We start from the raw sequence: 26,090 nt of genomic DNA, 5'->3' as shown, positions 1-26,090 counted from the left end.
TAGATTTCTGCTAACTTTGTGGGTATAATATAGATCTGTATGATTTCACTTTCACTAGTTTCCTTATCTCTAAAACTAAAATGATCATAGCGTGCTGATTAACATTGAGATGATTTATACATTAAAAATAAATGTTTCACATTAGAATAAAATTTGTTGTAGTAGGATTTAAGAAGTTCCACATTCTAATAACAAAAAAGGAGAACTCTTTCCTAAATAAAACACAAATAATAATAAACTAATCCTCAAGATGAGAGAAACTAAGATTCAGAAGGTTAAAGAATTTGAAGCACAATATTTAGTAAGTACTAATTAAACTAAAAAACGAATTGGAAAGGTGATTATGTTGTGGAACATATGACTCCTACAGAGGGCTCTCACAAAGAGGAAAAAAGAAAAGACACCTGTAAAGTAGTATATGGAACCTTCCAGAGATCCGTATTGAGAATGGCATTAAAATGAACGCATGTGATCGCAGTGCTACCCCAGATAAATGAGATTGTAGTATTAACAGTTTAAACTACTGATCTCACCTATGCCCTATGTCCGTATGACTCAGGAAAAGCTGCTGCCTCATAGGAGGCAGTGTGTCAGCTGTTGTGCTTTTATCTCATGGACCAGAATAGCCTTCACACTCGTTGAGGGCTTAACCTATATATAGGCTTCTAGATAGAGTTTGGTTGAAATGTTGGGACAGCTGAGGAAGTCTGCTTACCAGGCCCTGCCTCATTTTTCTGAATTGGACGCTGACACAAGGGGAGCTGGTGTAAATACTGTCTGAAGAACTAAAGAGAATCTAGGTTAGAACAGAACTGAAGAAGCCATGGCTCTGCCGATAGACCCCATGGAGGAGCCTCGACTATACCAGCAGACGCTGCTGCAGGATGGCCTCTGCGACCTGCTGGAAAATGACACCATGGTAGACTGCGTGCTGAAGATCAAGGACAAGGAGTTTCCCTGCCATCGCCTGGTGCTGGCTGCTTGTAGCTCCTACTTCCGGGCGTTTTTTAAATCAGGCGTAGAAGCAAGCAAACAGCATGAGATTGTCCTGGAGGATGTTGAACCTGGCGTCATGGGTATGATTCTAAAATACCTCTACACGTCAAGCATCAATGTGACCGAGCAAAACGTCCAAGATATCTTTGCACTCGCCAACATGCTCCAAATCCCTTCCATTTTTACAGTATGCGTCTCATTTCTTCAGAAGCGCTTGAGTTTGAGCAACTGCCTGGCAATCTTTCGCCTGGGACTGATGCTTGACTGCCCTCGGTTGGCTGTCTCAGCCCGGAATTTTGCCTGTGAGCGTTTTCAGCTGATATCACGAGATGAGGAATTCCTACAGCTCAGTTCCAGTGAATTAGGGGCAATCCTGGCCTCAGACTCACTGAATGTGGAAACAGAGCAGGCCGTATTTGAGGCTGTGATCAAGTGGGTGGGCCATGACAAGGACAAGCGTTTTGAGGAACTCCCAAAACTACTGGACTGTGTGCGCTTCCGACTCGTTCCTGAGGACTTTTTCACAGAACAGGTGGAGCAACACGAGTGGCTGAGATCTAACCCTGAAATTACCAAGAAGCTGCAGCTGGTTAAAAACGCTTATGCTGGACAACTTCCAGAGGTTAAGAAGACAAATAAAAAACTCAAAGAAAAAAAGACAGAAGAAGATGGTGAAGAGGAAGAGGAAGATCAGGAAGAGTTACTTCCTGGAATCCTGAATGATAATTTAAGGTTTGGCATGTTCCTCAGAGACTTAATATTTATGATAACTGATGTCAGTTCAGTGGCTTATGACCCAACTGGAAACGACTGCTATATGGCAACAATATCCAACCAGGTTCCAAAAAATCACTGCAGCATTGTAACCAAAGAGAACCAGATTTTTGTGGTAGGTGGACTTTTCTTCAATGAAGAGAATGAAGAGGAACAGCTTAGCTCATACTTCTTACAGGTACAGACCCAATAACATTCAATCTAGCCCTTTTTTAGTTTTGTTTAGAAAATGTAGGACATGTTTAAGACGTCCCTGTTGTCCCCAACACCTCTTTCATCAGTTTCTTCAAGCTGCTTATTTATTCAACCAATATATATACCTGGAAGCACATATAAAATTAATATAATTGCAATTATTTCTATATTTTGTACAATTATATTTTATACGTGTTGACCTTAGAATCACATTTTACCCCTAACAGTTTGACTCTGCAAGTTTAGATTGGATTGGAATGCCCCCCATGCCCTCACCGCGCTTTCTGTTTGGCATGGGTGAAGCAGAAAACTGCATCTTTGCAATCGGTGGGAAGGAGTTAAACGAGGGAGAGCAAACTTTATGCTCGGTCCTGGTTTATGACAGACAGTAAGTATTTAACATTGCAGAAACATGCATCATAATGCGATTACTGAAGGAAGTTATCATTTATTTTATTTTCAATTAAGAAATTTAAAATGGGGAGAGTCGGTTCCACTTTCCTATGCGGTATATGGCCATGGAACGGTGTCTCATGATGGAATAGTGTACGTAATAGGAGGAAAAGGAGACAGCAAGTATGTTTTTCCTAAATAAAACTCCTGAAATTTGGAAAATTCTGACATCTATTGTATTCACACTTGAATTCTTCTTGTCCTACTTGTAGACAGTGCTTGAACAGTGTTTGTGCTTATGATGTAAAGAACGCTAAATGGAAGGATCTTGCACCCCTGAAGACGGCGCGATCGCTGTTTGGCGTCACTGTTTATAAGAACAAGATCTATGTGGCTGGAGGTGTTACAGAGAACGGCCTCACTGACACCGTGGAGGTTTACGACATAAAATCGAACAAGTCAGTGACACACAATATCGTTAGAAAAACTATATATAAATCCATATATATGTAATTTGATTGACTAAATGAGATCTTTTGCAGGTGGTCTGAGTTTGTGGAGTTCCCTCAGGAGCGCAGCTCACTCAGCCTGATCACTGTGGGTAATAGCATCTATGCTGTTGGTGGCTTCGCTATGTTTCCCAGTGAAAACAGTGAAGAGCTCACACCAAGAGAGATGAGTGACATTTGGAGGTAGAGTACTGGGATTTACATTTACATTTCTAAAGTTGCGTCAAAGATTTTTAGAATTGGTGCAACAGCTGCAAATAAAATATGTACCAAGAAGAAACCCCAGTGCCTCAGACTTACCTAAAATAGACCACCAACATACAAACACCTACAACTGGAACACACTTTAATCACGATGAAGACATGGAGCTTGTATATGTTGTATATGCATATGTTTATGGGGTATAATGTTGTTGGGATCATTAAAAAAACATGCATTATTTATTTAAACATTTTTTAGTTTTAAATCATCAAATCCCAGACAACATCCATGGACACCTCTGACATTACTATTACCATTTTAATAGCAAAAGAGCGACATTAAACATATATAATATGGATAGATAAAATAAGAGTGAAATCTGACATCATTTGTTTATTTACAGGTATGACGAAAGCGAGAATAAGTGGAACGGCGTCCTGAGAGAGATTCGCTACGCTTCAGGTGCCACAGTGTTGGGTGTTCGTCTAAACACACTGAGACTCACTAAAATGTAAAACAATTGTTTGTGTTCACTGAAGTCCCAGCATTTTATTTTGTTTCTTTTTTCTATTTGTATTTTTTTTTAAGTTTGGCTTCATTAGATAGCAGCTGTGATTTATAAAAATAGAATCACAACAAAAAAAATGCTTTTTCCATTGACTAGTTTTTAGATCAATTTTTTTATATCAACTACATTTTGGCAACAACGAGTACCTGAAGGCACCGATATTAGCAGTGTTTATTACTGATTGATTGTGCTTACCATATCAGACCAAAAGCTAAATAAAACGAATGCAAACCCAAAATAATCAGGTGTACATTTAATCAATCTGCATGTTTCCTGTTTCCGAAAAAACCCAAAACATACTAGCTGAAATAATTAGTGTAGACCATTAAAGTGTAATCTCCATCTTTAGAAACAGTTGCCTGAAAATACAGAGGGTCTAAATGAAAGGGGTCTCTGCTTAGTTCAGATTTTCTAAATTGATGGGTTATTTAATCATAATCTAGACTGGTTTTATAACAAAAATGTAAAAACTTTCAATCAGTCAACTTGATTGAGTTCTGGCTCTTATATATTTGGTGGGAAAATCCATTAAAATATGTTAAAGAAGTAACCTTTTTTTTTTATTTATTATTTGTTATTGCCATTATTGTTAACAATATGGCATCTACGTTAATTAGAATGCAACTGCAAGACATTGATATACATTTTTTATTTTAATTTAGTGTTATAATTAGTTCAGTTTAATTTAACATGATTATTTTGATCAATTATGCAAAAACAGACTTTTCTACTATATTATGGACATTTTGCATACATTTTTTATTAAATTCCTGTATTTTCAGAACTTAAAATGTACTGTTGAAATCTCTGAAAGTGCAGAGAGATGATGTACAGATGCACACACACACACACACACACACACACACACACACACACTATATATATATATATATATATATATATATATATATATATATAAAATAAAAAGATGCACATAGAGGTTTTAAGTATAGCATTTAATTTTGTTTGCTATTAAAATTAACCTTATTTTTGCTCAGTTACAGACAAGATAAACAACACAGAATGCAGTATAATGTAATTAGCACCTCTAGACACTAGCGTCTTTGTATAATTTTTATTACCAAGTTTACAAAACCAACATGACTACTGCATACATGTGACTTTTACACACACACACACCGCTTACTAAGATATTGGGTTTACATGGTAAAAGTAGAAAATTATGCAGGAACAGTCGATCGAGAATACATATTAGGTTATATTATAAGATATTAGATTTCGTTTAGCTTTTTTTCAAAACGTGATTACATTTTTTGATTTGGCTATAATGAGTCACATGGTGGAGTTCTGCATAAATCCTACACTGATCTTGGAACCAAATTCAAAGTGCAAATTCTTTTTTTCTCCCGGTTTCATGCTGTAACAACAACAACAAAAAAACCCACTGATGACCAATACAGGTTAAACTAGGTTTAAAAAAAAAAGTAAACTTTACCCCCGCAAAATAAACTCCCATGTAAATGCTCTCTATTGGCATATAAATGTATGCAATGTCATGAAACCATTTTAGGTATTACAAAATATAAATTTTAAAGGCCACAAATTGCTAATTTACACATAACTAGCAGCAAATCCAAACATGATTATAATATATATATATTTCTGATATTCAATAAAGTAAAAAAAAAGCAATCCTTAAGAATTAAGATTAATACAGTAAAACAGTAAGATTCGCCAACGTTTTAAAAACAAAAATTCTTAATAGAAATAAATTTGAAATTTAAAGACAAACATTTCTTTAAAAAAGAAAAACCCTATAAAGTGCAAAAAAAAAAGCTTTATGAAAAGTCACCTTTTCAATTTGAATCATTTGTAAGTGCATGACTGAAGAGATTTGTGAGCTTTTCTTTTAAAATAAAAAAGTTAGTGTTTAAAACTATAGAGTATAGGAATCTATTTCAGCATTAGTCTTTTTTTTCTAGTCTAGTGGGAAAGAACCAACTAAAGAATTTGTTTAAGTTTTTGGGTACCAAATCGTGAACCTAGAGACTAAACAAAAATAAGCTTGTGTCAATACTTTAAAACTTCTGTCTACTATTAATCAAAATTACCACAAATGTAATTTATTTAATAATTATAAGGAATATATGGTTTGCACAGCAAATTTCAAACATCTTCAGGTTGTAAAATTGATTTTTGCACTATAACTGAATATTTAAGATCATGATTTAAGCTTAGTATATCTTACATGACTTTGGTAAAAAAAACTTGCAAGTTATTAACCCATGGTATAAATGTTATGCCAGGCAAAAAATTTAATCATTCAGTTGTTCTACTTCTTCAATTATATTTAGAACTTAAACTGGCAAAAAGGAATAATAATTTAATGTTAGCAAGCGGGTAATCAACAGTCAAAAAGCTTAACATTATAGTAATAAATTTAGAGTATATAGTCTTGGAACTTTTCCTTGGTATTTTTAAGTGAATGATATTTAGAATTGTATATATATATATATATATATATATATATATATATATATATATATATATATATATATATATATATATATATATATTATGACTTCAAGCAACTCTGCTTTTAAGGAAACCATGTTTTTTGGCCTTTGTAAGGAAACTCTCATCTGATAAGCAGGGATTTTAGGATTGCCCTCTCTGAGAAGGATACATCTGATGCTCCTTCATATTTCTGTCTAAAAAAACTAAACAAAATGCCGCTGTCTGAATGAGACATACTTTATCTTAGCAGCAGTAGCACTGGCCCTAATATGGCAGCCTCCTTTATAATGGAATGTAAGGGTGGTGATTATATTTTGACATGTCCTTGTTGAAAATAACACATTATCAACACATGCTTAAATCTTTTAATGGTGCGTTTTATTTTAGGGTTAAGAAAATCTCCTGAAACTCCTTGCTTTTATAACTGATTACTCTTAAGGATAAGGTGCAACTAGGAGCGTGTAACAATAAAAAATGCATCAAAAACATAAGATGCATAAGTCTTCTCCTAACCAAAGTGCACTGATCAGTAGCAGCATTCCTGCCTTGCAATTTTCATTAACACATTCGTTAATCACTTAATATCACTGTTAATACAGAAGGCGTTTTCGATAAGTAGCTTTACAATTTTGCACACCAGGACCTGCTGTGCAGAGTTTATTCCCATTTCTCATATTGCATTCGGTCTTATTTTGGATAAAAGCATCTCCTAAATGTATAAATAAAAATTTATGAATGTAACATGGAACAATAAATACTGGATATATATTGGAAATATGAACCAAAAAGAGATTACAAACTGGGAAATTGTCATTCATAGGCCTTAATTAAAACCAGATGTATAAATTCAGTGTTTGTACTAAATGAATTTAATGTTAAATAAAATGTTTTATAAGATATGGGTGATTAAGGGTTTTAGTTTCTACAGTGTGTAGTTTCTATAGTGAAAAATTGATCAGATTTAACAAGGTAATAAAACAAAAAAAACAAAAGAATTTGCACATCAATATGTGCAACTCTAAAATATAAGGTGCTTAAGCATTTCTCAGTTTTTCCTTCCAAATTTTTCCCTCCAACTTCATCTACTTTTACCTTCTAGCAACATCTACAAACGTCTGTCTGCTACATCACACATCATCACATTTAACTGACTCCCAGGACAATGTAAACAAAAAAACAAAACAGAAAACTGCTCACACAGGCAATGACATGAAGTACGCTACTTATTTACAGCTTATACACAGTGTGTACTGTACAATAACAGGGGTTATATAATGTTTGATATAGCTGTTATTGAAACTATATTATACTGAGTTCAATACTTTATATGCAACAATCTGTCTATTATTTGATGGCTATTATGTGACTCAGATCATCTCTAAAAGCTGTAATATCTCATTTCTTTATTAGGATTTTACACAATTTTCTCCATAAAGACTTTAAATGACCACAAATGAAAAAAAAATAAAAGTTTTTAGATTTGATTATATTTCTATTAATTTTTACTTGATTTTTTAAATGTTTAATTTTCTAACCTATTTATTAAAATTAAGGTAAACTGTGGCTTAGTCGATTATGCGTGTTCATATTGTACAAACAGTTTAACCTTATTCTGTTTTTATTGTGCCACTAGTACTTATAATAAAAGTAGTTTTAGTTATTTAATTATAACAGTCAGTCAGTTGAATTTTAGTCAGGAAATGAATCGTAATTTCATTCACAGAATTTGAACAGTGCTTTTTAACTTCTCATTTGATTAAATATGAATTAATTTGACTTCAAATTTATTCAAACAACCAATTCTAGTGTCACAAATAGTGTGTTCGAATGTTGAGAAATTCTGCGATATTTGTCCGAGTTTGAGATACGAGATAGCCACAAGCTTTAACTCGCTAATGTAACATTTTAGATCTATTCATATTAATCTATTTTATTAACTCTATTACATTATAATGGACATTAAGCAAATATCTCAGGAACGGAAACTTTTTACTGCAGTGAAAACGAATAGACTGATGTACACAGTGTGCACACAGGCAAACTGGCAGGAAGAAAATCACTTTCCAGCTAAATCCCAATTCAATTTCTAATTTGAAAGATGACATCAATAAAAAAAAAACGATTAAAACCTATGTGTAACAATAGAATAAGTCAATTCATAAAAAAAGCTACATTTTCCAAAAGATGACTGTACCATAACTTTCAGGTAAAAACAAAACGGCAAGCATCTTTAGTTGAATATATTGCTCTAACGCGATATCTCTTCAGAATCAGAGGCTTCCGATACTGATATTTCAGTCCTGTTTATAGCCGATATGCAGACTGATTTTAATAAAGTGCAATTTAATATAAAATATCCGACATCTGCACATCTTTTGGAGAACCTTCCGTATAACTCCGTCCCCTTTCCTCAGCACATGAGCCAGAGACAAGCTAACATCACATCGGATCAATTCAATCAATGGTTTAAGTTAGAAATAAGGTGCAGGAGTGATTATAAACGCATCATACCTTATTAATAAGCACACACAGGGTTTGGTTACTGCAGGAGCACAGAGATTTGGTTATTGGCATCACACATTCTTGTGAAAAAGCTCTTTCGAGTTGCTGCTCGGTCACATGGCTCCCTCTGCTGGCTGGATACAGAGCATACAACAGCATAGAAACCAAAGACTGTTTCCAGCACCTACACACACACTGGCAGAAGCTAGAGGACGTACAGTCTATAAAGACATTCTAAATGAAAATGTGATTCACGCAGCTGTGTTATCAGCTGTTAATGAGAACTCAACCGAATGATGCATTATTTAAGAACACATTTTTTAGTATAATAAGGAGCCAACCTTAATTTTGAATGACCTACTGCTTTTGGTTCAACACTTAAAAAAAAAGTTCCAGGTTTCCACTTAAAGCCATTAGTCTTTACTCGAGTTGGAGAAAAGAGGAGGAGGAGAGGAAGGTGATGAAGGAGGAGGAAGGCCACTGATAGAGTGGTGGAGAGGAAGAGAGGAAGGGTGTGACCCTTCACCCCTCGAGGTCACGCTGCTGTCGTCTCCTAAAGAGCTGCTGAGTCTGAAACACTTCTCCTTGTGCGCTTTGAGCATGTTGGAGAAACGGAAGCGCTGGCCACACACGTCACATGGGTACGGCTTCTCTCCCGTGTGTGTGCGCCGGTGCCGCTTCATGTTCGGTCGGCTGGTGAAGCTCTTCCCGCAGATCTCACAGATATACGGCTTCTCGCCTGGAAAGAAGAAATCGACTCAATTTTTTTTTTAAAGGAAAACAGAATTTATTTACGATTCCTTTATACATAAAACATTCAAGAGTTTTACCAGTGTGGGTTTTCATGTGCTCATCGAAGTACTGCTTCATGTTGAAGTCTTTGCCACACCACTGGCACATGAACTGCTTGTGGCCGATGTGGATACTCATGTGAGAGCGAAGCTGGTACTTATACTGAAACCGCTCACTGCAGTTCTGCATCAGGAAAGGATTCATTGGTCAGATTGTAAAAAAAACCAAGAGAATAAAAGCCTCTAAAAGTATGGTCTAGTGATGTTCAGCTCAATAACCGAGGCTGATGAGATTCGCATCTCAATGAATAACCAACAATATGACAGATTAAAGATACATATAAAGCAGCTACAGATGCGATTCAACGCAATATGATGCAACGGATAAAAATATGATGCTACGCAATATGGTACAGATAGTTCGCTTTTATTTATTTGTATTTATTTTCAGCAAATCATCGATTTAATTAAGCGCCTTCTGTCTTCTTCAATGTTAAATAAAATCAAAATTTCTTTTCCTTTTCTGTCTTCAGGAAGATGCAGCTCTACCTCTGCCATGGTATTCCACATTCTATGTGACTCTCAGGACACGCGTCCTCCTACGTAGTGTTGTGATGCGTCAACAAACTCAAAACTCACCTCACACCTGAAGGGTTTTTCCCCCGAGTGTTGTAGAGAGTGCACCTTCAGAGACATGCTGCGTTTAAATGACTTCCCACACGTCTCACACGTGAACGGCATGTCCTTCGTGTGGGCTGCAGACAAAGACACAAGGACACACACATCTTATACACGTCTACTGTAGATCATGTTCGTAGCACAGAAGGTGTACAATAAAAGTCTGATAAACGATCACGCTCCGGCAGCGAACAGGGCCATGTTTACACGCGGATAACTTTGAGGTTGTCCAGAAAATGTAATCAGTATTGTACCATATTAGAATTATACTGAACTCTCAGACGTTAAGGAGAAATTTGGAGTTACGGAGATAGAATAAACAGCAGAGCCTGTGTTTTCTGCTGCGTGTGCTGTATGGGGCAGAGACAAGGTCACTGTGGCTCTTTTCCCCCCAGCGGGACGCTTTAGTGGAGACCAGATCAGGCTTAACGGGATGAAAGGAACTTACGGTATATGCCCAGGGCTTTACAGTATATAATAATGATGCTATCGTGCATCCTTGTGTGGGGAGCAATTGCTCCTACCTAGCAGAGTCCAGGAAGTTTGTTCTGTTTATTTTGTGAATTTTGTTTTGTTTTGTTTCAAGACTATTTATTAATGATATGATAAAAAAAACACAACAATTTATTTTTACTGGCCCTGAAATTGGCTCCACACCTAAGTATAGGTTCTTTCCTTTAAAAAGGCAGCCCATGAATTCACCAGAAGCAAAAGTGAAGCTTCTAAATATTTCGCAATTTGCCACACAAGTAGCAGAATATAAAAAAATTGCATATTGCCCCCTTTAACTAACCCTATATTAGCAGGCCAGAATACTCACCCACCATGTGCTTCCGGACATGCGCCATCGTGTAGAACTTCTTCTCACACACCTCGCAGGAGAACTTCTTCTCGGCGTAGCCATGGACGACCTTGTTGTGCTCATGAAGGGACCATAACTTCTTAAAGGCCTTGCCACAGGTCACACACTGCAAGTCGCAAAAAAATAAATCAAAATAAAAACTCAGGCCGTATTCGTCTATTCATCAAGGGCACCTTCTCTGTAACAAAAATACATCGGCGCCAATCAATCAATAATGAATGCACTTTAAAATTAGATCAAATGTAAAATTTGAAATTCAAAGTATGCAATTTTCTAAATGGCACCAGAGATGCAGGAGGGAAATAATATATAGGCCACTATGTGCTGTCTAAGCATTTCCACAGCGGAGTTCAAACAGGAAATGACTCGGCACTCTGGCACATTAATGGCACCATCCAGCTGTTCTCTCCATCCCAGAGACAACACATGCATACAGATCATTCACATCTCACCTCATCTCACATCACATACACAGGTCTGAGTTTGCTTCTGACATAGATATATAAATATAAATATATATATATATATATATATATATATATATATATATATATATATATATATATATATATATCTGTGTGTGTGTGTGTGTGTGTGTGTGTGTGACATTATTACACTATGACATTATTACATTATGACCAGTAAAGTAATAACACTGATCATCTCTTCATCATGGCACCTGTTAGTTTGTGGGATATTTTAGGCAGGAAGTGAACATTTTGTCCTCAAAGTTGATGTGTAAAAAACACAAAAAATGATCAAGAGCATTTCCAAAACTGCAGCTCTTGTGGGATGTTCCTGGTCTGCAGTGCTCAGTATATATCAAAAGTGGTCCAAGGACGGAACAGTGGTGAACCGAGGGCAGGGGCAGGGGCACGGGCGGCCGAGGCTCAATGATGCACGTGGGAAGCGAAGACGAGCTCCTGTAGCTCAAACTGCTAAAGATGTTAATGCTGTTAATGATCGACGGGTCAGAACTGTTTTGGCAGCGAAAGTGGGACCAAAACAATATCAGGCAGTTGGTCATAAAGTTATGCTTAATTGGTGTATATTTCAAGGCAGTACTAATTCACAATGCTTTAAGCTTCACTATATCCACATCCATTCCTAAATAAATATTCAACACTATAACAAGTTCATGTTAAATAAATCGCCAGGGTGTTTGGATTTTATAATGCAACATTTCCGACATGGAAAATCAATATTGTGACAAATTACGCAATATACAAATACACTTTTCTGAGATCTTGTGGATAGTGAAAAAGGAACATTTGTTTAATGTTTACATCATTCTCATAAATAATTTTACATTCAATTTTACATTAAATATATACATATAACTGAATTATGTATATGTGAGCTAAATTCACTATAGAATAAAGTTTAATCTAAAATAATGAAACAATGTTATTGAATAGAATGGAATAGAATAGAATAATTTCTAGGTGGGATAGATTGGTATCATAGCAACACTAGTAATGTAATGTAACGTAAAATAGAATAGAATTGCGCAAAATCCAAAAGAACTTCATATAAACAATATCACAATGTAATCGAATAAAACAGATCAAACGTACAATACAGATGTAATGGATAGAGCGCAAGTTACCAGAAAGTATGCTTTACATGACAGAGAAAGAGTGTGTGTGAGGATGTACAGTACCTGTATGCTCTTCTCACAGCTGGTCTGATGGTGCAGCAGAAGCTCACTCTCCAGAAGGAAGCGTTTGCCACACTTGTTGCAAATTTGCATGCGATTGTGTGTGACGTTGGTGTGTTTCTCCAGGTACCAGCGATTGTTAAATACACGTGGGCATTTCTTACAGGCGAAGTGCTGCTTCTCCTCTAGCTTGACCTTCTGGCCCAGACTCTCCTGCTCTTTCTTCCCCTGTGCCAGCATACCACTGCCCAGACCCTGGCACAAAGGGACACCACTGGCTCTTGTCCCATGCCGTGTTCTCTCCATGATAGAATGTGGAACCTCTGGAATTCTTAGATCGTTTTCCTCATCGTCATCGTCGTCATCATCTTCATCTTCTTCGTCATCTTTCTCCTCCTCTGTGGTTATTTCCATCTCGTCCTGCCTCTGCTCATAGGCTTTATCTTCATCGCTGGATGTGCAGTGATGAGTCTGATCTCGCTCTCTGCTCTTGCCCTCTGACCCCGTGGAAACATTTAGTGTCTGGTTGTTAAGGTTGACTTCCACAATGATTTGATCTCTGTTAAACGAGGCAGGGCTTTCTTGAGTTACCGCCTCTTCAGGGCTGGTGCTACTCTCTGCTTTGCACAAACCTCTCCCACTTCCTCCACCATCGTCAATTTTGTACAGGTGGGCCTGAGAGCTAGCATGATGCTCTAGCCTGCCTGCTGCTTTGTCTACCACCTGAATAGAAAAGGCATCCATTTTGCTTTCTTCCTCTTGGGTTTTGCTGCAAAACGGCGTATCTGTGCTCTTCTCGATTGCCCACCTCGTAGGTGCCCAGCAAAGTCCACATTAAACACGCTGGGCTGTAAAAGGTGATGCCCCCTTTGTGTAGCATGTGCATTAAAAGGTTGTGTAGCACCACATCCTTCAACAGGCGGAGCACAACTGTCGTGTAGTCGGCAATCTTCTCCGATAAAATCTAGAGCTGGTACACATTAACTTAAAAAAAAAAAGAAAGAGTAGATATTAAAAATGTTTATCAATCAATATAGACAAAATAATTAGTTATTGGAACCAGAAAAATGTCCAATATACATAAACATATGCATTAACCTTCCATTTAATGCTAAATATGTTTTAGAATATTACAGAATGCATCATGAAGGAGACATTAACCTTAAGGAAATGTTCCCTTTTAAAAAAAAATAAGAATAATTTGTCTACATTATAAACATGACCATATACACGTATAAAAGGCCATCAAACAAAGACCTTACAGACCCCACAGCCACATGCCGTCCCCGCTGAGCTTACTCTACGCACCAGACAATGTAAATGATGAGAGTTTCAGAGCCACATTGATATTCAGATCTACACTCAACCCATCAGCTCTCTCCTCCACCTCTCTGTCCTGTCTCACCATAGTCATCATGATGCAGGAGACAAACACAGGCAATATCCAATTAGGCAGAGTCGTGAGTGTAAATACCATCCTCTCCAAACAATTACCCAGATTCATTATGCAGACTTTTTTACTGTGACTAACTGCCACAGGAATGAATGCAAAAAGTGCTTGTTATAATGTCACTTGTCACTGGGGGGTCCTTTAATTTATCGAGATTAAGAGACAACATAAGGCCTTTTAAAATGTCAAGCGGGACCAAACCTAGCTGAGAAAGGACACTTGGATATCTTTTAAAGTTGCTAAAGGATAATTGAAATAAAAAAATTAACTAATCATTTTGCATGTAAACATTACAAAGGATCTATGCAGAATACAGGAAATAAAAATTAAATGTCAAAATCATTGTTTTGTAATGCTCATGTCATTTGTTTGTTTGTCTATTCGAGAGCAAGCAATTTCGGACTATCACAGCTAAACAATGGCGAGTATGTTAGCATTAGCCAGACCTGCTCGCCTTAGGAAATAAAAGAGAAAATATATATTTTTTCCAATTTGGTCAAAGACTATTTAATGAGCTCACACCAAGTACTGAGAAAAGTAAAAAATTTGCATTTTTGTATTAATTGTAAGGAAGTTCCAATGTCACGCCAGCATCCTCTCACCATTTGTGTTCAGCTGTCAACGCAACTTCACATTCACACACAGAAAAAAAAGTCACCCCAACCACAAGCCCAATCGTGACTCAAGATAATTTCAGCCTGCGTTATTCATAAGAAAATGAATGTGAACCAGGACGTAGCGTCAGACAGTAAAACACATCAAATCCCCTTGAATTCATCTGCTAACACAGGTTGCTTTATTTCTCTTTTAAAAGGCTGGGATTGTTGTTATAAAATATTACGCTTTAACAAAAAGGCTTGAGAAGATTTATAGTACAGAGCACTTTTTATCTAAGAGGCTTTTTTACTTCCAAAATGAAACATTACAATATCAGGCTCAAGGCTTAAGCATATTGTATTGCGAATCTCCTCCAGACTGGAATGCACTTGGCCAATGGCATGTAACTCCATGCCAAGCGGAGGAATGCCAATGAGTGCAAAAGAAGGAGGGAATGAGATCTCCCCTCGCTGAATGACTTTTGCTCGGGTGAAAGCGTCTGCTCCCATGGCATGCCCGAAAGCTGTTCACATTCATGCCGCTGTAAAGGCCATGGTTCCTCTGTTAAAGGCTTTTGCTCCTGTGGCTGTGCTTATAGAGAACGTTGTGTCTGAAATGGTAAAAACAAGCAGTCTTGACCAAAGCCACTGTTTTTAGCTTGCACCGAAATATAAGCATGTTTTGGCTCAAGACCAAACAAACCAACACTTGTACCAAATACATTCATTCAAATAGTTTTGTTAGCATAAAGTGTTTTTTACTCTCACACTCTGTTAGCATTTAGCCAAATCCTGTCCTCCAGTAACAGCGGTTGAGTTTACAGTCCTTTTCTCTTTAAAGTGGTTAAATATCAAGTTGTCCTTTTGTACACAATAAATGTAATATCACACAAAATCTATCACTAATAATGTTTGACTATCTTCTACCTGTTAATCTGCCTGCTTGGACCCTGAGCTAAACTTCAACTTAGCGTCATTACTAAGATTTCTGATGACAATATTTCTGAAGTATAATAAGTGTAATGTGGGAACGATCACAACCTTTGTCATAAATTCACCAATAGGACGACGACCCGAAAGTTACGAAACAGGTGCAAGCAATAGCAAACACGAACTACACAAACAAGAATCATGCTAATCAATGATGTTAGCGTACAGTAGTAGATTGTGTTTATTATCACAGAACTATCGTTAGAGGAGATTCATCGTATAAACTGACATGGAGACTGGAATCAATTCTAGCAGTGATTTTATAAGAGTTATCTTGTACTTAAGACAACAGAACTTAACAAATCCCAAAAAAATGAGATGAAAACTAGTTTCTGCCAAACAACCAACCATGATGTCATGAAGATAAAAAAAAAAAGTAAAAAGTCAATTCAGTGCTCCAAATTTTTTGCTCATGATGGAATCTGGGAAGTGACTTGAGTGACAACCCTGATAACTGGACTGGGCACAAAATCAGACTTCATCTCTTTCAACAGAGTGAGTGCACGCACACACACACACACACACACACACACACACACACACACACACACACACACACACACACACACACACACAGTCTCTCAACACAGTATAATAAAAGAAATGTGAGAAATGTGATTTTGTCTAGTAGTGATGATGTAATTCCAGTGAACAAACTACATTTTGACTAAGTGCAGGTCCTCACATTTGAACCATGAATGATATGAGTAATCCTCATCCTCCTGTTCTCTGCTTTTAAGCCAAACAAGATGACAGCATTACGATGTTGATTTATGAACATCTGTTGATTTAGACCAGAATAAAGCGTAGTGTTAGTAGTAAACTCCTAGTGCTAATAATTAGAGGTGGACAGTAGGTGGCAGTAGTGTGTATTCGGCGTCCAAACAAGAAAAACGGAAAAGCTACAACTGTGAAAATAAAGCAAGCAGTGTTTACACCTGCTCCGATCATTACTAATGGATTTGTGTGGCTTTTTTCCATCTTCTAAGTCACAAAGTCCACAAAGTGTTAAGGGCCTTGCTCAAGGGCCCAAGAGTTGCAGCTTGGAAATGCTTATATTGTTAGTGAGTTTTCAGCCAGCTGTAGTTTAGGCTAACAAACTAGGTGCACTGATTGAAGAGTCTTGTGTTGTTCAATAAATGTTTAATTTAAGCCATTTTCTGCACATCTTATTAATTAACTGTTAGATTTTATGAGAAATTATGAAAATCGGCCAAACATATATTGGACATCAACTGCCCTGATTTTTTTTTTTTTAAATACTGGAATTCACCACAGAAAAACCTATATTGTTTGACCTCTAATACTAATCCAATGCACACACGTCAGGCTTTAAACCAGATGTTTTGTTGAACCCTTATAAAATGTCCTGTAAAATCTCCGTGGCAACACATTAAAAACAAAACAGTGATCCAATCCACATTACAGAAGCTACATAAAAATGATCAGTCTGAAAATCTGATCACTTTAAAGGGACCAGTAAAACCAAGTCATGCTAAGAAAATAAATAAATGCCCCCTACAGCATGGGAGGTACAGTACACCATATTATCCTTTAAATTGCCACCAGTGTTTTCCTTCATGGCACAGCAATTCGAATACTAATTACACTGGAGCATGATGTACAGACTCCTCTTACCCAGTGAAGCTAGCAATGATGATTATACCCAGTTGTGATTATTTGTGTACAATTCTCGGTGCACTAGGGCTACTCCAGTGTCTTCTTGGCCAAGGTGAAAGAGCAGAAAGAAAAAGAAGTGTGGTAGAGAAAGAAAATAGATTATGTGTGTATGTGTGTGTGTGTAGTCCTGTTCGAAACACCTTTCAAAATACATTCTGGAGACATTTTGTCCTGACCTTGGTAGACATGGCTTACACCTCTCTCTCTCTCTCTCTCTCTCTCTCTCTCTCTCTCTCTTTCTTTCTATCCTCACTCTCCCACCCCAAAGAGGCCATTTCAGGTGACATAGAAACTACACAGCCTTTATTACACCCGTACTTTGCTAGTGTTATTGTGTGTGCTGAGGGAAAGGAAAAGACTGAAACACAGAGAGAGAGCTGTAATTTTGAGCTCCTATAAATTTTGCGAACAGGGTGAACGTGTGTGAGGACCAGCAGGCGGCCATAAACACTTCAGACGCTACCAAAGAGCTGCAGTTATAAAAGCTACGACAACAACAACAACAGCAACAAAATGCTAATAACAAATTCTAAACCCTTCTGTCCTGCTGCTGAGGTCACCGAGTTTGTACTCTTCTCCTTCAAGCACACACAGCTCACAATTCGAAGTAGTCACAATGACACACAGCAGAGACGTTTTGGCTGAAACGTTCTAAACACAAACTCTGAGTTATTATACACAGCAAATACAGCCATAGGTTTCACTGATTAATATAAAACTACACACTGGAAACATTTCTTTAGTGTCTGCTCTGGTGTGCCTTCAACGCCCATATTCTTTACATTAGACACACTCAAGTCTCCCCATTATATCTATTCAGAGGTTTGAAGATTGTTGAACTTCTTAGTCTGTGGGTAACTTGGTTGGAGTCTGGAGCCACTGGCATTTCCTGGGAGGGTAACAGATTAAAGTAAATGTTCACCCTAATCTAAATATAGGGGGAGGTTGTAGCCTAGTTGTTAAGGCATTGGCTTTTGGATCCGCGGGGTTGTGGGTGCGAGTCCCAGCCATACCAGGCTGCCCAGGTCCCAAACCCAGCTGCGAATGAAGAAAGGGTGGGCATTGGGGTAGCAACCCAACCCCGTAACAAAACTGCTACGAAAACGGCAAGTAAGCCATCAGGCCCCTGCCACCGAAAGCTACTCATGGCATGGGAGTACTAGAGATATATTATATTATAATATATAAAACTGTAGAGGTTGAGACCCAGTCTGTAATTTATATGCAGATGTTAAGGGTTAAAAGGGGTATCTGGGACATGAGATCCAACTAATCAATAAATGATCCTACACAAACGCTACAATTCATTACATTAAATTATATTACATTGCATTGCTTTTATAAAATGTTTCTATGCTATTGAATTCTATTACATTTATTCTATTATGTTACATTACATTAATAATGATTTAGATTTCAGTTCAATTCTATTATACTTTTATTACATTCTATTATATTCTATACCATTACATTACATTGTTATCTTATTTTAGGTTCTATTCTATTCAATTCTATTCTATTACATTCTAATTTTTATTATGTTATGTTACTTTACATTACATTACTAGTGTAGATATGCCATCCCTCCCACCTAGAAATATATATATATATATATATATATATATATATATATATATATATATATATATGAATTAAATGTATTTCTAATGAAATATATGTGATGTGTTAGCAGTTATGTGTCGTGATGTAGTCACAGGAGGACGCTGTTTTTGCTAGCTCAGGTACAATGGAGGTTAACTGGAGTTTAAAATCAGCATAGAGGTAATTGTAAGGTTTCCCTGTTAGCTCCTGGAAAAACAAAAGAGCGAGAGCTTTTTCTCATATTCAGAAGTCATATCAACGTGAACTCCAACATAGCAAGTAAAAGAAAAACCAACCGACCGATCGACGGCATTAGCAGTGACATTAGCATTAAGGATGAAGTTTTAGGAGTTCAGATGTGTTTGAGCAGGGTGTTCAGATGAAGCTGTGTGAATGCTAGACAGACAATTGTGCATTCTTCCAGCATTGTGGATAATGTAGAAAACTGACAAGAGAAAAATATGATTAAAAAAATGAGTTGAAAAAGTTAACTTGAGTCACATGGTACTTATAAACAAGTCATTCATTTAAGAAATCAAGAAGTTCAAGTCGACTCGATCCAGCTGACTATCATTTGCAGATCTGCTTACGCTAACGCTGTGTTCACTCTGGCTTCTGGTGTGGATGATGATCGGAATTGCTGCACAATTAGTTAATTCTACATGAATCTGAAGTTCTGTGTGACTGTCTCTGGTTCCTAAGTATTATAAAATCAAAATACTACAAGCTACTGAGAATGTGATTTATGTTCGAGACTCCAAATCCTGTCCATGATCACACTGAAGTCCATTTTCAGCTAAATGAGGCAAAATCCAGTGCAGAATTAAGTATTTGTGTGTTGCTCTCAGCACAGTTCTCAAGTCAAATTATACAACAGAGCTCTGTAATGTGCAAATCCTAGCAACACCTTCAGTGGAGTTTACAGCGGAGATTAAAATTTGGGTTTAGCAGAAACAAAACTCGTGATGATTCACTTTTCTTGCAAATTTAAGCCAAGAAGTGGAACGTAGAGCGAGTTAATGTTAATTTTTCCCTCCGTTCAAATGAACTCTGCTCAGGAAACTCCTCCTGAGAACCAATGACAAATACATTTCACAGGGAACCTGAATGGAAGTGATCAGCCTGATCAGGTATGAGATATGATATTAGATATGATACCTCTGATCTGTTAAGTATAATCAACTGAACCAATATAGAATTTGGCACAGAGATTAATTTTGCAGTACACCTGCATATATAATTAACTCCACTTAAAATATCTACAAGAACACATGACTTTTATGTGCCATATCCTGATTCTAAAGAAGCCAGAGTTTTCAAATGATAGAAAAAATGCACATCCATGTTCATTCTGTTATAAAGAGTCCTCTAATAATCATCATGACCTCCAGTCAGACCATACTGTGTGTGTGTGTGTGTGTGTGTGTGTGTGTGTGTGTGTGTGTGTGTGTGTGTGAGAGAGGTTACAGTGTCCTTAGCCAACAGGAGCTGAGTCAGGACTTCTTGCCAGAAGGAGAGTCTATGAAGCTGGCACTTTCCGGACACATAAAACACGATCACAAACGCCGCCCAGTTACACTGCATGCCAACACGACCCTCAAGGAGAGACTGATTTCACTGAACAGCTGTGTGAGGAGCTGAACCTCTGAAGCATTTTTACTGACAAAAACTGCACAGATCGACCAATGAGAATGCGAACTCTCGATCTGTATCATAACCAGATAATATATTACACTATTTTAAAGTTCTTTATTATCGTCTTATAATCTACATGATCAGATTTGATATAATTTCCTATTGCCACATCAATGATAGGTTTGAAGTTTATATTAATGCAATTGGATTGCAGATCGAACGCTCCACATTATCTGCTTAAAAATGTGTCATGTTTGATATTATGAGGTATTTTTGTAAGCAGATGTGTATTCATCTTCTATGTGAGGAGTCTTCGGTGTAAATGCTTTTGTACCATCCAGTTGTTTAAGCCGTCACTGTTTCCTGAGAGTTTACAGGACAGAGGGCTGAGGGGCAAAACCTGTCTTATTAACATTAAAAGAAAGTAAGATAAAGATGAGAGAATGACTGTTTAGCACTATTATAATGTAAGTGATAACAGGAACTAACTTGTTTTATTGATGTTCCATAACATTACTTGTAACCATTAAAAAAAGAAAAGAAAAATGTGTTGTTTTTAGAATTAAAATTGCGACTAATAAATTTATGTTGTATAAGCAGAACAAAATATTTAGCAGCTTTTACACACATATAAAATAAAAAAAAATATTTTTTGGAATATTCCTCTACAACCCTAAAAGCATTTGGGTAAGATATTGGTATTACGCTGAATTTCATAATGATAATTATTATAAAATAAAACAAAAATCCAGCACAGTGGTTTTAAATGAGTCCTACATAATGTTTTATAAGTGGTAGCTCAGTGGTTCAAATTTTAAAAGCTAACACTAAAGGGCCCTTAAGAAAGGCCCTTAAACCTCAATTCCTCAGTTGTATAACTCAGATAATTGTAAGTTTGGATAAAGGTGTCTGTCAAATTGCAAAAATGTAAATGCAAACTATTTTACAGGATAAGTGAGGAAATGTACGTTCTCATGTAAGCATGTGTATATATAAATTAACAAAAAATATCAACTGCTTTTCAGGATAAAGTAATGATTTATATTTTATTCCCATTTTATGACTTGCGTCTCTACCTCTTCTTTTTAAAGACTATTCAAGACCTTTTATGGCATGCTATTCAACAAAAAGCTTCCAGAAACCTGAAACTCTCTCCAGTCCCATTCCAGTGTGCTGAAAAAGGATTGCAACTCCTGCTTCCGAGCCCCAGATGTTCATAACACCCGAACGCAAAACACACAGGATCCCAACCAGAGGCTAAAGAGAGTGGACTTAGACTGCTGCAGTACTGACCCGACCCAGATATTAACCCCTGCATCCAGATGTGAGCTGAAGGCAGGATTACTGCACCACTGCACCACTTCTACTTGGGAGGATCCTGAACTGACCCCAAAGCCATAAACTCTCTCAGATGAGTCGTGTTTAATAAGTGAAAGATGCTGATTACATGGTTAAACAAAAATACTCATTTCATTGGGCATGCAGTGATTACAATTCTGAAGTGGTCATCAAATTTCATCACAGTTTTTCTTAATATTTTACCATATGAAAACGTGGTTTGTTGACGGGACTCATTCAGAATCACACATCACTTCGACAAACTAGTAAATTGATCTAATGTGGAAATTGTAACTGATCGTACAATATGTTTCACACACCTCAAATAATCTAGAACTGACACACACACACACACACACACACACACACACACACACACACACACACACACAGCAGCCATGCTCCTTTCACTTGAACTGGCTTTACTATAATAAAAAAAGACTAGCATAATTGCTTCACTGGGAAGGACACACACTGTGGCAACACCCCCTTTATAAAAAGTGGTGGACATAGAGGACAAACCTCCTTAAGTTAAACTGACACTTTAGGCACATTTTCTTTAGGAGACTGACTTCTCAGAGGCCACACCCCATCCCTAGGGCTGACAGCTCAGAGACCACACCCCCTTCACAAAAGTAAGAGCTCAGAGGCCACACCCCTATCACTAGGGCTGACAGCTCAGAGGCCACACCCTCTTCACTAAAACTGCCGGCATAGAAGCCACACCTTCTTAACTGAGACTGACAACTCAGAGACCGCACCCCCTTTACTGAAACTGACAGATGAGTCCACACTGTCTTTACAAAACCGATGTCTCAAAGGCCACACCTCTTTACAAAACTGACAGCTCAGAGGCCACACCTCATTATCAAAACTGACATCTTAGAGGCCACACCCCCTTTACAAAACTGACAACTGAGAGATCACACAAACCTTTTACTGAGATTGACAGCTCATAGGCCACACACCCTTTAAAACGACCTGCTCAGGGGCCACACCCTTTTTACAAAACTACCACCTGAGGCCACACCTTGTTTACAAAACTACCACCTGAGAGGCCACACCCCCTTCACTGAGAATGGCAGCTCATAGGCCACACCCCCTTCACTGAGACTGATAGCTCATAGGCCACAGTTAACTCTCAGAGCTGTAAAATATCCTTCTGCTCCTCGCACTGTGTTTAACCTCGAGCTTTGATGTTAATGGTTAAATGATGTGAAATATTTTGATCGAAATTGTTTGGATTTGTTTTGTTAGTCCACACGAATAAAGCGAACAACTCAGTGAAACATCTGGCACATCTGATATCGCTCAGGAAGTTAACAGGACATAACGCAAAAACCAATGAGTAGACTTCACGTCCCAACCCTGTGCAACGCACAACTGCCAGAAAGATGCACAAACGTAACTAATGACAACGCAGGAAGCATCAGTGACTGAGAAGCTGAACATTGTTGTTCTAAGGGGTCAGAGGTCAGGGATGCAATTCATCTGAGAAGCAAAAAGGAACCACATTAACATGCAGTTGGAGCCATAAGAATCATGCAACACCAAACTGAATTATGCAGATGCTGAAGCAGAAAAGATCAATGACACACAAAGTTCTTTTGATCATGCCGCCACAGCTGGACTGCTCACTGCAAAAAAAAAAGTGCAAAGGCTCTTCATTCACATATTTAAAAAATCTGAAAAGTTGAAAACTTTTTCCTCACACATGCAGATGAAGAAACACAGTGAGCCTGGTTAAAGGCCATCCACAGGCAGACTCTTGTGCACTTGTTCACCAAACCGCAATTCTGAATGTATGGCCAGAAAAATGATCTATAAAATCTCCGCTATTAAATCCCGCTTTATGCACTTAAAAGAACATTATATTTGCAGTAAATGTGCACATGCACACCGAACATCTCCAGTCCAGACCTGAGAGAAATGTGACTCTTCATGTGCACGTCTGAGGCTCGTGAATCCAGTTGCGTTCCTCAAAAGATTTTTTTTTTTTTTTTTGCGACTCAAACTTTTAGTTAAAGCGCAAAACCGTGCGGGGGAAACGCACCGACCAGCTCAGAGCACAAAGTGCACAGACTGCAGCCGCTTCCGTCGCTGTGTGCAGGTCAGCGGATGTGAATAAAGGACGAGTGACGGGCGTGAAGAAGAAGAAGCTCGGGGTGTTTTCACGGCGCCGCTGATCCGCTCCTCCGCTCGCAGCGCCCAGGCCTCCGCGCGCGCCATGAAACACCGAGACACGGATTTCTCACATTTCTCCTGCTTTCTCCCTCTCACTCAGCACGGGTTGCCAGATTGGAGCAACTGATTTCACTGCGTCCCGGGTTCAAACTCCTCCCTAAAATAAAACAATGAAAATAACAATGAACCAGGTCCAAGGTGTAAATGATGTCAATAATAATTATTATAGTTCTTATGATTGTTAAATTATATTTTGTATATACAACAACAATAATAATAAAATAATAATAAAAAAAAGTATAATTATTATTACGACTAATACTACTACTAATAATAGTAATAATAATAAGAATGGTGATAATAATAATAACTATTTTTATTTTTATTATTATCATCAGCATCATAATTATTACTACTACTACTATTACTCATGATCATAATAATAATAATAATAATAATAATAATAATAATAATAATAGTTATTATTATTATTATTAATAAATAATATAATTATATATAATAATATATATTATATATTATATATATAATATATAATAATATACATAACATATAACAATAATGATAATAATAATGGCTATTATTATTATCATTAATTATTATTATTATTATTATTATTATTATTATTATTATTATTATCAGAGTCGTTCAAGTTCAGGTTGTTTAATTGTCTCACAGACCACTGTGCTACATATGCAAACATATCCACAGACATTAAACATCAAGGGATATATAAATATATAACCTATATAGATCAGCATATATCTGTATAAAATGTATAACCTATATAAACATATAACATATCAGCCTGTATATGAATATACAATATATATAAATTTATATTTTAACTAAGAAAATTACAAAAACATAAACAACAGAAATTATATATATATAACTCAGAACAAAGGACAGTTTTCCGCTGATCTAATGTCCATTTTTTCTGCTTGTTGTTCTTCTTCATAAATGGTTTCTTTGCTGCAATTTGACAGCGGATCTTAAAATATGTCTGCAACTCTGAAAAGCATTGATTAAAATCAGCAATTTCTGATGGTGGTAAATCGAATAAACTAATCCTCTGCAGCAGAGGTAGCTTCTTGTCTTTCTTTTCTGGGCTGGTCCAACTTGTTTTGGTTTTAGCGACTACACTTATCGCTATTTCTTACGATTTTTCAAATCGACTGACCTTTATTCCTTAAAGTAATGATAGTCTGTCTCTTCTCTTTACTTAACCGAGTGTTTCATGTCATAAGATGTATTTGTACAGTAGTTGTAGTAGCACTAATAGTGCTATCGACTCTGCACTCATTCTTTCTTCCGCACTAGACAACTGAAGGTCTAAAGCACATTAAGAAGGCAAGAAATGTCAGATAAACTCTTGACATGGCACAGCTGTGAACTGAAAACCATTCCAGGTGACTACCTTGTGAATCAGATAAGAGAATGTCATGAGTTTGCTGAATTGTCTACGAAGCTAAATGTAGCTACTTTGGACAATCTAAAACACAATATGGGTTGTTTAATACAGTACATCTACTGCCTATTCCATACGTGTTCTTTTATAGTTTAGATGTCTTTGGTATAAATGTTGAACATAATAAAAAAATGAAGAAAATCTAAAGAAAAGCTGTGAAAACTTTAGACTGGTAATGGTACTGGTCATAGCAGCCTTTTTGAAAACTTTAAAATAATCAGTTTATGATTGTTTTTCCAAATCATGAGGAATTATGTTATCAAACTTTTTTGGCAAATGTTTGTGGACACATCTAATTCCAGATTTATTTCATTTTTACTGTTATAATAAGCTACGTTTCGGATCTGGAATTTATATTTCACAAAAATCTAGGTTTTTAAAAACCTTTGTCCATTATCTGTATCAACCAGTATAAATTAAAGTTAATTCCACTTAAGATTCATAATCTAATAACACAAAAATCATTCTCTATTTTAATCCGATGAACATAAACCTCGATGATGGAATCCCTTCAATCT

General features: G+C 36.9%; 2 protein-coding genes across 4 annotated transcripts; one reads left to right on the top strand and one right to left on the bottom strand.

Moving 5' to 3' along the window:
* The first annotated feature begins 129 nt into the window (after positions 1 to 129).
* On the top strand, positions 130 to 3,694 carry klhl40b (kelch-like family member 40b). The gene is made up of 6 exons (XM_046834147.1): positions 130 to 1,948; positions 2,193 to 2,353; positions 2,434 to 2,541; positions 2,631 to 2,816; positions 2,901 to 3,050; positions 3,473 to 3,694. Exons 1-6 carry the CDS (start codon positions 824 to 826, stop codon positions 3,582 to 3,584), a joined length of 1,842 nt encoding a protein of 613 aa, XP_046690103.1. The 5' UTR covers positions 130 to 823; the 3' UTR covers positions 3,585 to 3,694.
* Positions 3,695 to 4,698: 1,004 nt separating this feature from the next.
* On the bottom strand, positions 4,699 to 24,214 carry zbtb47b (zinc finger and BTB domain containing 47b). Of its 3 annotated transcripts, none has more exons than XM_046833574.1 (6): positions 23,820 to 24,214; positions 12,612 to 13,592; positions 10,907 to 11,054; positions 10,048 to 10,163; positions 9,448 to 9,592; positions 4,699 to 9,356 (listed from the first exon to the last, which is right to left on the bottom strand). In XM_046833574.1, exons 2-6 carry the CDS (start codon positions 13,350 to 13,352, stop codon positions 9,031 to 9,033), a joined length of 1,476 nt encoding a protein of 491 aa, XP_046689530.1. In that variant the 5' UTR covers positions 13,353 to 13,592; positions 23,820 to 24,214; the 3' UTR covers positions 4,699 to 9,030. The 3 variants fall into 3 exon arrangements, with proteins under 3 accessions (XP_046689530.1, XP_046689531.1, XP_046689532.1); XM_046833575.1 differs by having other exon boundaries at positions 23,953 to 24,214; XM_046833576.1 differs by lacking the exon at positions 23,820 to 24,214 and adding an exon at positions 23,612 to 23,812.
* Between the last annotated feature and the right edge of the window lie 1,876 nt (positions 24,215 to 26,090).

This window comes from Silurus meridionalis, chromosome 21, assembly GCF_014805685.1.
Source record: "Silurus meridionalis isolate SWU-2019-XX chromosome 21, ASM1480568v1, whole genome shotgun sequence".
Lineage (NCBI taxonomy): Eukaryota > Metazoa > Chordata > Actinopteri > Siluriformes > Siluridae > Silurus > Silurus meridionalis.
The sequence above is the reverse complement of the archived record's forward strand: the minus strand, read 5'-3'. Positions and strand labels throughout refer to the sequence as shown.